This window comes from Dysidea avara, chromosome 12 (genome assembly GCF_963678975.1).
Source record: "Dysidea avara chromosome 12, odDysAvar1.4, whole genome shotgun sequence".
NCBI classification, from domain to species: Eukaryota; Metazoa; Porifera; class Demospongiae; order Dictyoceratida; family Dysideidae; genus Dysidea; species Dysidea avara.
This window is the reverse complement of record NC_089283.1, coordinates 19,771,571-19,785,643: the sequence shown is the minus strand read 5'-3', so window position 1 is coordinate 19,785,643 and position 14,073 is coordinate 19,771,571. Positions and strand designations below refer to the sequence as shown.

The following is a 14,073-nucleotide window of genomic DNA, read 5'->3' as shown; positions in this document are numbered from 1 at the left end:
TATTGGACGTTGATTTGAAGGGAACATGTACACACTTGGTAAAGCTGATAGTTAGATTGGAAAGGAATGTTTGGTGAATAATAGAGTCAACATCTTGCTGGAGCTTGATGCGGTCCTCATCACACGAGATGGTCATAAAACATTTCATGTCATCAGCAAACTTCAATACTTGACTAACTTCTATACTGGAAGAGATATTGTTCATATAAACTAGAAATAACAGGGGACCTAAAATACTTCCCTGGGGGATGCCAGATATAACTGGTAGTACACTGTCAGATAAGATATTGTTGATAGATACCTGCTGTACTCGGTCAGTGATGTAGCATTTAAACCACGACCACAGGGTACCAGTAATGCCAAAAGACCAGAGGTGATTTAGTAGGATTCCATGTGAAACAGTGTCGAAGGCTTTACAGGTATATAGTATCAATTTGCGTTGGGCTGTTGGTCAAGAAGTCAAAGAATATTAAAAGCTGTTGTAAGGTGGAAGCTCCTTTTATAAAGCCAAACTGGCAGGGATTATTTTATTGTGCCAAGGGTTTCATTTTGGCTATAAACAAAGTATTCAGATCTAGAAATCAACCATGAACATATTAAATAAATCCTTATCTCAGTTAGGCAGCAGTAATTTCAATTCTCATTAGCTATAATAACTTCATAAATTATTGGTTAGTAAAAATAAATTAAACAAGAAACGATCAACAAAATACGTAGTCGTCAGGAAACAACAACTATAATAAAACAGTCGCTAATTCATAGTGAGTTTATCTTAGATATCTGACCAGCCTGTGGAAACCCTCAATGCAATTTTGTTAAAGTTATGTGTACATCACCTTGGTTAGTTGTTTCATGGAAAAAAACATCAAGAAAAATAGGTATAGATCAAAACTGATATAAACAGAAATCAATCATCAAAACAAGGAGTAAAGAAATTTAAATAATTAGCACAAGTAAGGGACGTGATTTGGCTATACCAGACTTGTGTGGCCATGCAGATTGTCTTCTACGAAAAGCAGTCTGGTCTAGCTGGGCCTGTCTTACCACACAAAACTATAGCAAAAAGTGCATAGGTACATGAATAGTAGTTAATGGATTGAAAAGAATACAAGCCTCCTGCTCAAAGAGTTGATAATGGTATTTTAGTATTTAAGCTCAGTCTCATCTTTTAGTGGAAATTTATTTCAATGTACAAAGAAACAACTATAGTTAAGTTTAAGTGGTCTTAACCAAGGATTAGCACATTATATATATAGTAACTATAGCTCGCCAAACTTAAGAATTGTTAATAAATTATTCTCTGACTGAAAACATGAGTTTTTTTGTACCTGCCATGGTATTTAAGTTGAGGGTAGATGATTATTTTCTTTCTTTCTATTAGGCATGTAAATGAATATTGCCTTATAATTAGTGGGGTTCACAGTGACTGACAATAGCTTCAGTAGTAGTGATGTGTGTATAGATGGAATATCATGCAGGTTGTCTGGTCATATAATCTGCTTTAATGCTGTTTCCATCTCTTACCCACTGAGACATCATGTACAGTTGCTTTACTACAAACCATAATGGTCCAGTCTTTTCGTGCATTGTAAATAAATCTTATGTTCTCTTGCAAATAGCTCATTCGTTCCAGACGACCAGATTATGTCAAAAGTGCCAGTTTTTGGTTGAGTTAATACCCTCCATGAGTATCTTCATGCTCACATGCAGTTATAACACCAAACAAATTTCCAAATGTGTGCCACAGCATGAGCAGTCTTGATCTACAAATGCAAAATAGCACTGCAGCCATAGTTTATCCAAACATGTAATTTACTGTATATAAATTTTTAAAATGCCAGCATAGTTACTTGGTAACTATGCAGGCAAAAGACCACAAAGAAATGTACAGTATTTAATAGCTAGCTAAAATAATACATTATAAAACTGGAACTGAAAATAATGGAAATGTATTATCAAGTTTAGCCGGACAACAATGCTTTCTTATCTGCTCCTTCCTCACATGATCAACTTGACTCAGGTCGTACTTAGAGAGGTTTGGACAAATTACCAGAAGACACAAATGCTTCAGAGACTGAACTCCTATAAAGACATGGTTATAGGTTGTAAATAATATGATAACAAAAAAGTTATGCCTTTTATGTGTTTATAAAAATAGCACCGCACTGTCTAGACCTTTGCAGTATATGGGGGGCACGAAAATTACTTTTCTGTATATGCTCAGGATCTATCCACAATATTAATTGTGGCGATGGAGTGGCACAAGTTTTTCAACTCTCTCTCACTTTCTTGCCAAATTACATGAGGAAGTGACGTAACAGCAAGGCAGGAGGTCTATAAAACATTTAACTATGATAATGTTGGATTATTTCTCATGAGGTATTACAAATGGTGGTTCAGTTTTTGATCACTGGTGGATGAGAAGCTAATAATTATGTTTCTGTGGCCTTGCTCCATGAAAGAGTGAGTACATATAATTATAGTGGAACTTGTCTTACTGGACACCTGTTTATAAGGCTACCTCTCTTTCCCGAGAGAAGAATATTAATCCCCTAATCTAAAGTAGCCACCTGCCAATTTTTGGTGTAAAAGTGACCAGCAGATTTCACTATATTAGAAAAAGCTACAAATGGACACCTGTACATATGTTACAAAGGTTTTAAGCAGGGAGGTTTTTAAGGAAACTCTGTTTGGACTGTACATAGTACTTTGAGCACTAAGACCTTGAGTATGAGACTCACCGTGAAATCAGATGAATGCATTGTTAAAATAAATCTTATCTCAGTCAGGCAGTAGTTACTTCTCATTGCAATAGCTACATGAATTACTGGTTAGAACTATAATTCACAATCAAGGCACTCTAGTCAGGAAATAGTAACTACTCTAATAAAACAGTCACTTAGTCACAGTAGGTCTATCGCTTTATCTCAATGGAAGCCCCCTTTTAAAAATCACTCTGCTTTAACTTAAAAAGCTATTGGCCACTCTGTACCTGGCCATGTACTTTGGTAGACACTTAATAGCAATGTCAATGTAATTTCTGAAATTTAGTAAATAGACTTAAACATTTGTGACCAGATTTGCAAAAAGTACCTTTTCCACACATTTTACGTGCCAGCAAACAAAATGATTTAACACTTGACTCCTTATACTGATTAATTTTCTCTTAGTATCAAAATGCATCCAGGCACTGTACGGCACTCATGGAAAATTTCAGACAATTTTTAATTATATGAAATGATAAAAAGTTATGAAGTTTCAAAGTTCAAAAATGGGTCAAACTAAGTGTGTGAAAAGGTACCTTTTTTGCAAATCTGGTCACATTTATTAAGGAGTATGATCTCAATGAAACATATAGCTAATTTGCAGCTATACCAGTCTTATGCATTCAGTTTATGAAAAGCAGTTTATGCACTATAGCCATACTTTGCCAACTAGATATTTAATATCCATAGGCTAATAGTATAAGTATAGTTAAATGGATTGAAACAATAGAAGACTCTTGCTCAAAGAGATGGTAGTGATATTTATGGAATTTTAGTTAATTTTTAAGTATTAATATTTCAATGTATGGGCTGTATAACAACAAAGTTGCATTGACGTGTGTTACTATATCTAGCTCACCAAACTGAAGTATCTTCAGTTTGTTCACTGCATCTCTTGCACTACCAGGTTCTGTTCTGTTCACATACGCATTTCCGCCAAATATCACTACAGCACACTCCTGTACTCCATCAATGTAATATGGTTGTGCTGTGTGCCAGGCTGTTGGCTGTATGGTGGCTTGAGGGGGAAACTATAGAGAAGAATTAACAACATTGCAATTTCTAGAGCATTGCTGAAAACAATAGTGATCACTGATACCCAAATGCAGCTTAAATACAATAATACAGTTACCTTTCTCCATTTAATTGATCCACAGTCATGTCCATTAATCTCCAACAGCCACACATCACTACTGATGGATTGTTCATCATCTTTACCCCAGGCTATCAGTAGTTTTTGAGTTAGTGGTGGTGTACCTGGTATTAAGCACTTATCCACCATGTCAGGATTAACAAGACATGTTGTAGTGTGAAATGTCAGTCTGGGTGGCCAGCTACCAACATAGCCTGTCTTGAGAGTGCTGGTAAATTCCTTGTTAAAACATACACATACCCAAATTTTAAATGTAAGTTACATAAATACTTTGCTATCTCAGTGCTTAATCACAATAGTGAATGCATATCAAAAATTGTCTACAATAAACATTGATTTTGTATACAATATAGCTATTATGTTCAGCCCATTACATGAATTTCATAGACAATACACAATGTACAATACATACACAAGAGTACAACCCTAACCACGTGGAGGCGCATGTTAAATCACCTATAATATTTCTAGCCAGAGTCATTCTTTCCTTTGATGCAGTATGCATTATTTCACCAGTGTTACAAAAAAAATAAGCAAACAATTGTGAGGAGAAATTAGATATTTGCCATGGAAATGAAACAAGGTAGGTCATCCATACCTGTAGCTATATTTGTGGACATTTAATCCGTCATGGCCATACTCTGTACATAGGAATTAAATGTCCACTAGTATACATTTGATGAATCAGCTAGCATGTGAAGCAGCTCAGGTTGCAATTGGCAAACACAAGTGTTGTGAATTTATCATGCAGTATAGTGAATAGCTGATTTGTGAATAAAGTTTCCTCAATTCACCAAATTCACCAAACTTCAGTCAAACTTTCGTCGTTTACAGTAGCTGCAAGTGTAGATGACTTCCATTGTTTCATTTCTACGATCTCTACTCAGAATTGAAATATTAATTCCTTACACTTGCACAGTATTAAAATATTTACTTTAGTTTGGAGGTCTAAAATGAAAAGGTCATCACTGCGGACATTCTGATAATTTCCACCAAACATAACAGCATGATGATCACTGATCCTGGTGAATGTCACTACCCCACATGGTGGAGGTCTGTTCTTAACAGGTGGAGAACTCCACTCCACTAAAAGGGAGATATTCATACAATGTCAGCATGACTATATAATATTGTGGTTTGCAGGGGAAATTTGTTTGTTTATATGATAATTTAATGTGATTAATACTAATTTCATTTGGTGCTACCAGCCTGTCTGTCTCTACTAGCAAATGTTACTACAAAAGTTGGTTTGTTTCAGTGGTATACTTATAAACAGCTACTATATAAAAAATGAACGTCTTTTATGTATAAAACTCAGTATAGTTCAATATCTATAGCTATATGCACATTGTATACTTAAAGCTTACATTTGCTATAAAACCACTAAAGAACACACATTTAGCTCAAAGATTTTCGCTTAGGCTCCTAGGCTATGGGTAAACACCTTGAACAGGCTCTGCCTTCTGTGTACACCCTCCGGTGCCTAACTGGTAAAGTAGATAACAACAACAACAAAATGCTTGTGTATAGAACTTACAAGTTTTGGTATCAAATTCAAAGTACTCATTGGTCCAGAATTTGTCTGGAATACTTCCATACTGGTGACACCCAGCTCCATCTTGTAAGTGAGCTGCAGTCCGTGGCTCTTCATTGCCTGGTGGCTGTCGTAGATTCCTAGTCATTCCCCCAAACACACATAACTTTCCATCATAGCTCATTACTCCACACAGATATAGAGGAGGAGGTATATGTGCATTGTTAACTGGAGCAAGTCTCTTCCATTCAAATGTTTCAGTGTTAAGACAATGTACCACATTTGTGAATGTACCTTGTCTTTGTCGAGTTCCATCTGGTTGTGTTTGAATTTTTGTGTTGTGCCCTGAGAACACATAAAAGTTCCCATTTATTTTAACCATTTTACAGCCTCTTCCAAACAGTGGAAAGTCTTCCATGCCATCTGCACGAGTCATCCTATGTCGCCACACCCCTTCCTCTAAATCATACTCGTCAATGGTACAGTAACAATAGTTGTCACTGTCTTGTGTTGGTTCTGGTTCTGGAAACGTCACGCTCTCCCTGATACTGCTGAAATTGGGGTCGTTCTGTAGGAATTCGTATCCCGCTTTAATCCTGTCACCTTCTCCTCCCCAGACATAGAATTTCCGGTCGTTGACAACCCCACACGGCCCATTCCTCCTATACAATTTAAAAGTGTCTTTATAACCTTTTGCAAAGAGCTCTTCCATTCTCTCTTTCAGTCAACAATACTGAATCCTATCAAATGAGGGGAATAACCTTAGGATTCACCGTGAACAATTAATGACGTCATTTTAATATCCCCGTACTAAAACCCCCGTGATGAACGAAATCTGGACACCAACATGGACGAATCCTCGGTTGTTGTTCGGCTGGAACCGAAGGAGTATAAGAGTTCTAAGTTAGAGAGACGGAATGGTGGTTGTGGAGTTGTTATGAAGGACGTGTTGTATGTATGGGGTGGCGAGACAGACAAAATACAACCTGGGTTAGAAGAGTTGTGGAAACTCGATCCTAGTTTTCCATTAATCACAGAACCTATACAGCTACCCACTCTGGAACCATCTCAGGAAGACGACAGTCGATGTTTTGCATGTATGGATGAGTACAGCTTGAAGGAGAGGGTGTGGCGACACCGATTAACAGTAGGGAAAACGCCTGATGATATCCCGCAACTTGGTCGTGGCTGCCAGATGGTTGAAATAAATGGAGATCTCTATGCCTTCTCTGGATACAATGCAAAAATGATTGAAAAAGAAACTGGCTCAAAGATTCGATATGGGATATTTTCTCGTGATGTTTATCACCTCAACATGGCCACCTATCAGTGGAAGAAACTGGAGGTGGAAGAGAATGAGCACATTCCACCTCCATTGTATCTGTGTGGAATACTGGGGTATAAGGGAAAGTTGTGTGTGTTTGGAGGAATGACCAGGACCGAGAGATTATGTCCAATAGGATCCAAGAAGAGGACGAGATATCACCTTCAAGATGGTGCCACTTGCAAACAGTATGGACCCATCAAAGATAAATATTGGACTAATGAATACTTCGAATTTGATGTGGTAAAAAGTAAGGTCTTGACAGAATGGAGTACCAGTGTTACATGCACATGTATACTGTATTTGTGTTGTGTGGTCTAGCCTGTGTGCACGTGTGTATGTGGGAATGCTTACATTGCTCCTGGGGACCTGTAGCTGGTACTAGACTCTAGAACTGTACTAATATCTCTGATATTAATACTAGCCCATAAACACTGCAATGTGGTGCTTATGGACTTTTGAGCTGCTGAGGCTTTGTTTTGCTGTGTGTGTGTAGTGTGTAGCTATTCGTTAGTCTCGTGCCCAGACCGCTTTTTTTCTTTTTGTGTGGGGGCGGAGAAAAAAAGGGTCTGGTGGATCTCCAATACATTTTTTGTGCAGCCGAATCTACAACTTTTGGGGATCGTTGATTAGTGGTGATGAATAGCAAAGGCTTGTTAACGAAGCGACAATAGGAAATACGGCGCGCGTTTGCTTGGCAAGGCTGCATCCTTGGGTACGTGCGCCGTATTTCCTATTGTCGCTTCGTTAACAAGCCTTTGCTATTCATCACAACTAATCAACGATCCCCAAAAGTTGTAGATCCGGCTGCACAAAAAATGTATTGGAGATCCACCAGACCCTTTTTTTCTCCGCCCCCACACAAAAAGAAAAAAAGCGGTCTGGGCACGAGACTAGCTATTCGTGTGCACATGTGTGTGCTTGTGTGCATGTATGTGCAAGAGAGCTTACAGTGTGTGTGTAATGTGCGTATATGCATACGTGCATAGGCCAAAATCACGTTAGTAGAGTGTTTATGGATTTATTAGAAACTGAGTAATTGTTGGTATAACTGATTTTGCCTAACACTTTAAATTATAAGTTCCCACAGTTTACATACACTGATGTGAGAATTTGAGATATCAGTGAAAACATGTTAGACAGATGTGTGGCAACAGTATGCCACACACCATGGAAATGTGACTTGGAACCCACATCACATACTTTGACACAGCAAGGCTATTATTGAAAGTATATACCATTTATTTTGTAGCATGGTGCGCTTATAATATATTCCTTGGACAAATAGCATGCAAGACTATACCGTACATACTAAACTTTAGGATTCCAGATTCTCCTATTGTTACAGATGAGTGGAGTTCACCTAGAGTACACAATAGACCAGACCCAATGGGTGTAATGACATTTACTAGAATTGATAAGAATAAGGTTGTGATATATGCTGGCAACTACCAAGTTCGAAGTGATGATCTTTTCATATTTAACTTTGATACAAAGGTATGCTTCCTATTAAATTTTTAATATATTGTATACTGAAAACTGAAAATAAAACCTTGTGTCCTCTGTATAAGTGCAGAAGTGTGCTGTATTTTCCATATAGCACCAGCAAAGGAAAGTGCATTACAGTTATAAAAATAATTCCAGGAAAAGTATTAAACAGTTTCACTGACAGCATGATTGATCACGTGCATGGAATTGAAGCTATTGCCAAACTGTTAAAGGAGCAGTTCTAGGAAAATTTTCCAAATCCAAAGTGAAACAGTTGCGTTATCCTTATGAATTCATAGTACTGGTCAAGTTCGTCTAATTACAGTGGCAGATGAAGACGTTTGAATCTGTGAAATACCCCTAGAACCACTCCTATTGTACGGACAATTTATTAATAATCTGGTGCTTGAGGTAATTGCTCCAAAGAATATAACAGTTCAGTTCATGCTGTATAGACCATGCTTTACAATCTCGTAGCAATCCTTTAATTGCTGCACTGCAGTCTGTATGTAGCTATTTTTACTAGTTATATTAAAAAATTAAATTGTTAAAAGGAAGTAGGGATTGATACAATACACATGATATAAAGAGTAAGGAAACAAGCTTACAGCTGAAATGCCATGCAACTAAAAGTAAGGAAACAAGCCAAACAAGTTTAGATGACTACTTGCTAAAATGAGACACATTTTAAAATCTTGAAATGAGACTAGCTATATCAAATTAGCCAAAGGTAGGGATTAAAATGCGTTTTATTTTAGCAAGTAGTCATCTAATCTTGTTTGACTTGTTTCCTTACTTTGATAACTAGTTTGTTAACTTTTTATGTCTATCTAGTTAGCTATATTGTACACAATCACATCCTTTCACTGAACTTTAACACTAGAATAGAGTTCATGGCCTCCTAGCTCTTCCTGATATTTTGCAGGGCTGGTGGAAGCTGCAATTTACAGATCAGGCAAAGTAATGACTAGAGTCAGGTTATCACTAAATAGTAGGGCTGAGCGATTGTGATATTTTGCTACTTTCACAATTGTAGGATGCAACATACTACCACAATGTTACAATTTCCATGCATCAATAGCATCGTGTATGTACAACTTTGTATGAAATATTCATTTTAACAATACATGGTGAAATTGTGTACTGCTGTTCAACACAATTAAGGTAGTTACAGTTTAATACAAACAGTATAATAAATAATGGTATCCTTAGACATTCACAGTTTCTAATGAGTAAGCTTTTAACTATATATGCAAGGCTTATCCACGCAGTGAAATGTCTCAGAAGTGTATGTTTGATTTTCAGATTGTGTTCTTCCACAACAGTATATGTGCCATCATTTTGTTTTAACTAATGCACATCTGCATCATCACGATTATTTTTAACACATATCAATATCACGATGTTCAGAGACAATCACAATTAATCCCACAATCGATATAATCTCCCAGTCCTACTAAATAGGGTTACTACTAAAGTTGTATGCAAAACACTTGTGTACTAAGCATGCTTCTTAGGGGTCTGGATTGCCCCCATCTGGGACAAAATTCAAAAGCCACTCTGAGATTGCATCTGAGAGTGTTTTCAGACACAAATCAGCTGTTTATTTGATGACTGTTCTATTAGAATATTTTATTGCCTGTCTGTTCTATTGGAGTATATCGACCTGTACTTTTCAATCAGCAAAACCTGCTACAGCCACTGCCATAGTAGCCGTATAGTGCTTACACTGGCCTTGTTCTTCCTTCTTTTTCTCAGCTATCTTCTCTTTGTTTTCCACGTAGTGCTTTTGGTTGTAGCTTTTTTCCTTTGTTCCATCAAAGGCATGATTACCTTGCAAAAAACTGGTAAGACCATAAAGCAACTAGCAATAGTGACTCCTTAACTACTACGCCCATTCACACATGTGATACTTCATTAAAATCATGTGCAATAATCATGTGTTAAGGCAGCAACACGTGCCGCAACTATCAATTACCTTTCAAGAAGAAGGAAGGCTGATGAATGATGAATGCAAACAACATAGTGCAGTGGACAAAATGTAATCGAAACAATAGATTTGTGAATCTGCCATCACTACCTTGGCTGTCTGAAATTTCTGGAGCTGTTCACCTAGCATCACTGGGTCTTACAGCAGGCAGGCAGGCAGATAAAATACAGTGAATTTTAAAATTTTTAAAATTCACTGTACATCGAAACAGTCAATTTTTCACTGCATTTAACCAAGGTACAGCATCATTACAGCTGTACTAATGCATTCCAGGTGTTTATTTCTGGAAAAATGTATTGTGAGGCTATTTTTTTAAAGTGCGAAAATATGAAGCATATGATTTCTTACCAAATCCCTACTTATTAAGTACTACCGTACTTAATGATTACAATGGCTGTTATGCTAGCAGTACACTGTTAGTTTTATTTGCTAATTAATTTTTCCTTCCAGTTGTTTGTATAGCACAGTAAATATACATAATCTGACTTCTCCATAATCCAGAATATCTGACCTTATTTGCTCCACCAAAAAAGAATAATGCTATCCAACATCCTCACTAATCCATTGCAATTTCTGGGCACTGGATTATGAGCACCAACGAACAATACACTTTCAATGTGTATAGTACAGGCCTGATCAGTAGTGCTGACCCATAGCAATCCCCAGGATGGGTAATTAAAACAGAGATGTACATCAGGAGCTACATTTTGGGTGCTCCAGTAGTGTGTTAGATAACCAAACTCTTGCACAAGCAATAGAGAAGATCTCAAATCCCAGTTGCTGTGGTTCCTTTGGTACATGCCTAGACACTGCATGTTGCTGCATGGGGATCAAGTCACCGCTGGGTCTTGGTATTTTTCTGCATTCTTAACTTCATGTTTTAGTTACATGTTTAAGTCTTCTCACAGTTCCTAGTGGGATGGCATTCATAGAATCATGATCAATTAGTCAGTGTAGTTCCACATAAGCCTACAGACAACAAAACACATTTCTTATACTTACAGACAGCAACGCTTTTTACTGATAAATGGGCATGGCTCCACATATACCTACAGACAGCAGCACACATTCCACATAACAAGAGAACGGAAGCTAGGCTAGAATATGATGCATACATATACTTCCACGTCATCAAGTTTATTCTTTCTTCTGAATTAAATCAGATCTGGATAATCTATAAAGTAGGTCATACTCACATGATAATGCTTACTGTTATTGTACAATTTAAGGCAAATGCTTACATAGTCTGTTTGCATTCACCTGAGCCCTCGTTTCTTGTTAATAATTCTTGTTACAAGGGTCAGCTGCTCTAGTGCTGTGAAAGCCCTTCACTGTTTATCAAAAAAGAGCTTTGATACGGGCAAGAAAAAGTGAGTTATGAGGTTTTAAAAATATCCCATACATTTAGTATGGATGATTCAGGCCCGCAAACATGAAACATGCTTGTTCCAGTACAAAACCATAGGGAGTGAACACATGTCCACCTCTTTGAATATTACTATATTTGGCGGTGGCTCAGGTGAACTATAGTTAGGCAAAATTGCAAAATAGGTACCTTTTCAATGCAAAAAAGTCATGTACAAGTACCAGTACTGTATTGCCATACAGGCCGGACACGTTTTTGTTTGCTTTTCTCCAAGCAATTTTCCCTGGCTACGATAAAATAAAACATGTACTGTAGGCTGGCATTTATATGTGACACCAGCCGTTACATACATACATATTCCTAGTATTCAACTTCATAACTTATGTATGTATTGTACTCTTGTTGATCAATGTTTTCCTTAGCATATATTACGGGTTAAAGGAAGGCCATACAATGTGCATATTCTTCATCGTTTACATGACACTGCATTAGAAATTATGACTGCACTAGGTGTTCATTTGGACCCAGTGCTTTTTTATGGTGTGTGTGTTGCTCTCTTCCACCATTGACTAAGCATAGACTGGCCACAATACATTAACTAGTACAGAAGGTTTAGCACACAATTTCTACACAATAAAATGTAACAGTCTCTTTAATGTTAAAATGCAATATTCTAATGTGGTGTATAGGGTTTCACCGATACATTAAAGCCACCTACTCCATTGGTGTGGCCAGGAAAATTGACATTCCACACTGCTACTTGTTTGGTCAATCCTGATGAGGTTGGTAATACAATATGGTTTGGAGGTCCTCGACTAACACAGAAGGTGTTAATCCTGTGGGGTAAAGATGATGAAGAGCATATTACTAGTGACATGTGGGTACTGGACATTGATGGAGATGACATTGAGAACTTCAAATGGAAGAAGGTATAGCATCCACTAAAACACCATGATCAATATGTGCAGTGTTTTATATTGTAGTTACCAGCTCTTGAAGGAGTCAAGCCAACAGCCTGGCACATAGCCCAACCATACTATACTGATGGTGTACAAGAATGCATCGTGTTGTGTTTTGGTGGTAACTCACATGTTAATAAACCAACACCAGGATCTCGCCGACATGAAGTGAATTCTTTGAGAATATTTGAATTTGGTAGGATAATGTTTACATTGTGTGGTATCTGATTTGTAAATATATATAGGCTACAGACTATATGTAGCATTTACAAATCAGAAGTGTTTTGTAACAGAGAACATAAATGGATCTTAGCTGCATGCCGTGACAGTAGCCATTATGCTGGCTTTACCACCAACAATATTGTTGATACATGTTCAATATTAATGCTTGTATGATGTATGTGAATAAATGTTATATATTTTTGCTAACTGTTGTGTCGAAAGTGAAAACCACAACTGTGGAGCAAACAATATCTCACCGTCTTAGCTTATATGCAAATTATAGATTTTAGTAGCTTCACATGGCCATTCCTGTAGTGACACATTAGTCAAAATTACAAATATTTTAACTGATGTAAACTGACATGCAAATAATTTGTTAGAAGCCTTTGATTTGTTCAAGATAGACGGCACAATTATATCATTTAAATTCATACATATATTCTAGCTGAGTTAATTTGCCATACTGCCTTACATTAATTTTATATGTTGCGTGCTACCATCATGTAGTTAGTATGTATGACTATAGCAATTGTTCACTATTATTAATATTATAACATATTGCATTTAGTTTATTTATTTCTTTTACAGGAGTTCCTTCACTTCGCCAGTTAAGTCTTATGACAATCAGTAGTAATATGTCATTGTATGATGTTAGAAGTGTTGATGGTAAGACCCGTCATCAAATTGAACAATACAATTATCGACAAGGACTGGACACTATGTTCCCAATGTTTGCTAGAGCCAAGTAACATTTAATGTACATAAGTGTATATAGATAAATTGTATACTTTCAGTTAAGGTTTTATGGTTTGTAAACTGAATTGGAGTATAAACTACATGACTATGTTATGTATGTATGTATGTATGTGCATGACTTTAAAGTTTTTATATGGTAGTTATGGAGCTCATAAAGGTATTTGTACTCTTGCTTTCCACACGAAATGTGTTACACCCTTTGAGCTAGCACGGCTAGGGCTCCCATGCACTTGTTGTGTACTCCTCTATCAATGTCTTACAAGACGTAATGGCATGCACCTGTAATCTATACATTTGTATAGGTTGGCAGTGAATGAATATTCGTCTGATAAACTTTCTCTCCTAGCCTCACTGAACTGTTGTAATGCATAGCTATAGCTAGACCTAGCCAGGTATTGTTTATTTAAATGCTTATCTTAAGATGGCAGAAGAGCCATTCTGAACTTTGCCACAGTATGCTACACTGTACATGGTATGTTTAAAAATCAGCAAAACCTTATAAGTTTGCAATGCTTT

The 14,073-nt window shown here is 37.0% G+C and overlaps 2 protein-coding genes across 2 annotated transcripts; one reads left to right on the top strand and one right to left on the bottom strand.

Annotated features, from left to right (window-relative positions):
- Positions 1-1,789: 1,789 nt before the first annotated feature.
- LOC136240533 (kelch domain-containing protein 2-like) lies at positions 1,790-6,222 on the bottom strand. The gene is made up of 5 exons (XM_066031525.1): positions 5,456-6,222; positions 4,853-5,004; positions 3,898-4,137; positions 3,625-3,796; positions 1,790-2,082 (listed from the first exon to the last, which is right to left on the bottom strand). The coding sequence occupies exons 1-5, from the start codon at positions 6,162-6,164 to the stop codon at positions 1,919-1,921; spliced, it is 1,437 nt and encodes a 478-aa protein (XP_065887597.1). The 5' UTR covers positions 6,165-6,222; the 3' UTR covers positions 1,790-1,918.
- Positions 6,223-6,246: 24 nt separating this feature from the next.
- On the top strand, positions 6,247-13,735 carry LOC136240532 (uncharacterized). The gene is made up of 5 exons (XM_066031524.1): positions 6,247-7,026; positions 8,125-8,273; positions 12,310-12,549; positions 12,604-12,775; positions 13,390-13,735. The coding sequence occupies exons 1-5, from the start codon at positions 6,300-6,302 to the stop codon at positions 13,548-13,550; spliced, it is 1,449 nt and encodes a 482-aa protein (XP_065887596.1). The 5' UTR covers positions 6,247-6,299; the 3' UTR covers positions 13,551-13,735.
- Positions 13,736-14,073: the final 338 nt, after the last annotated feature.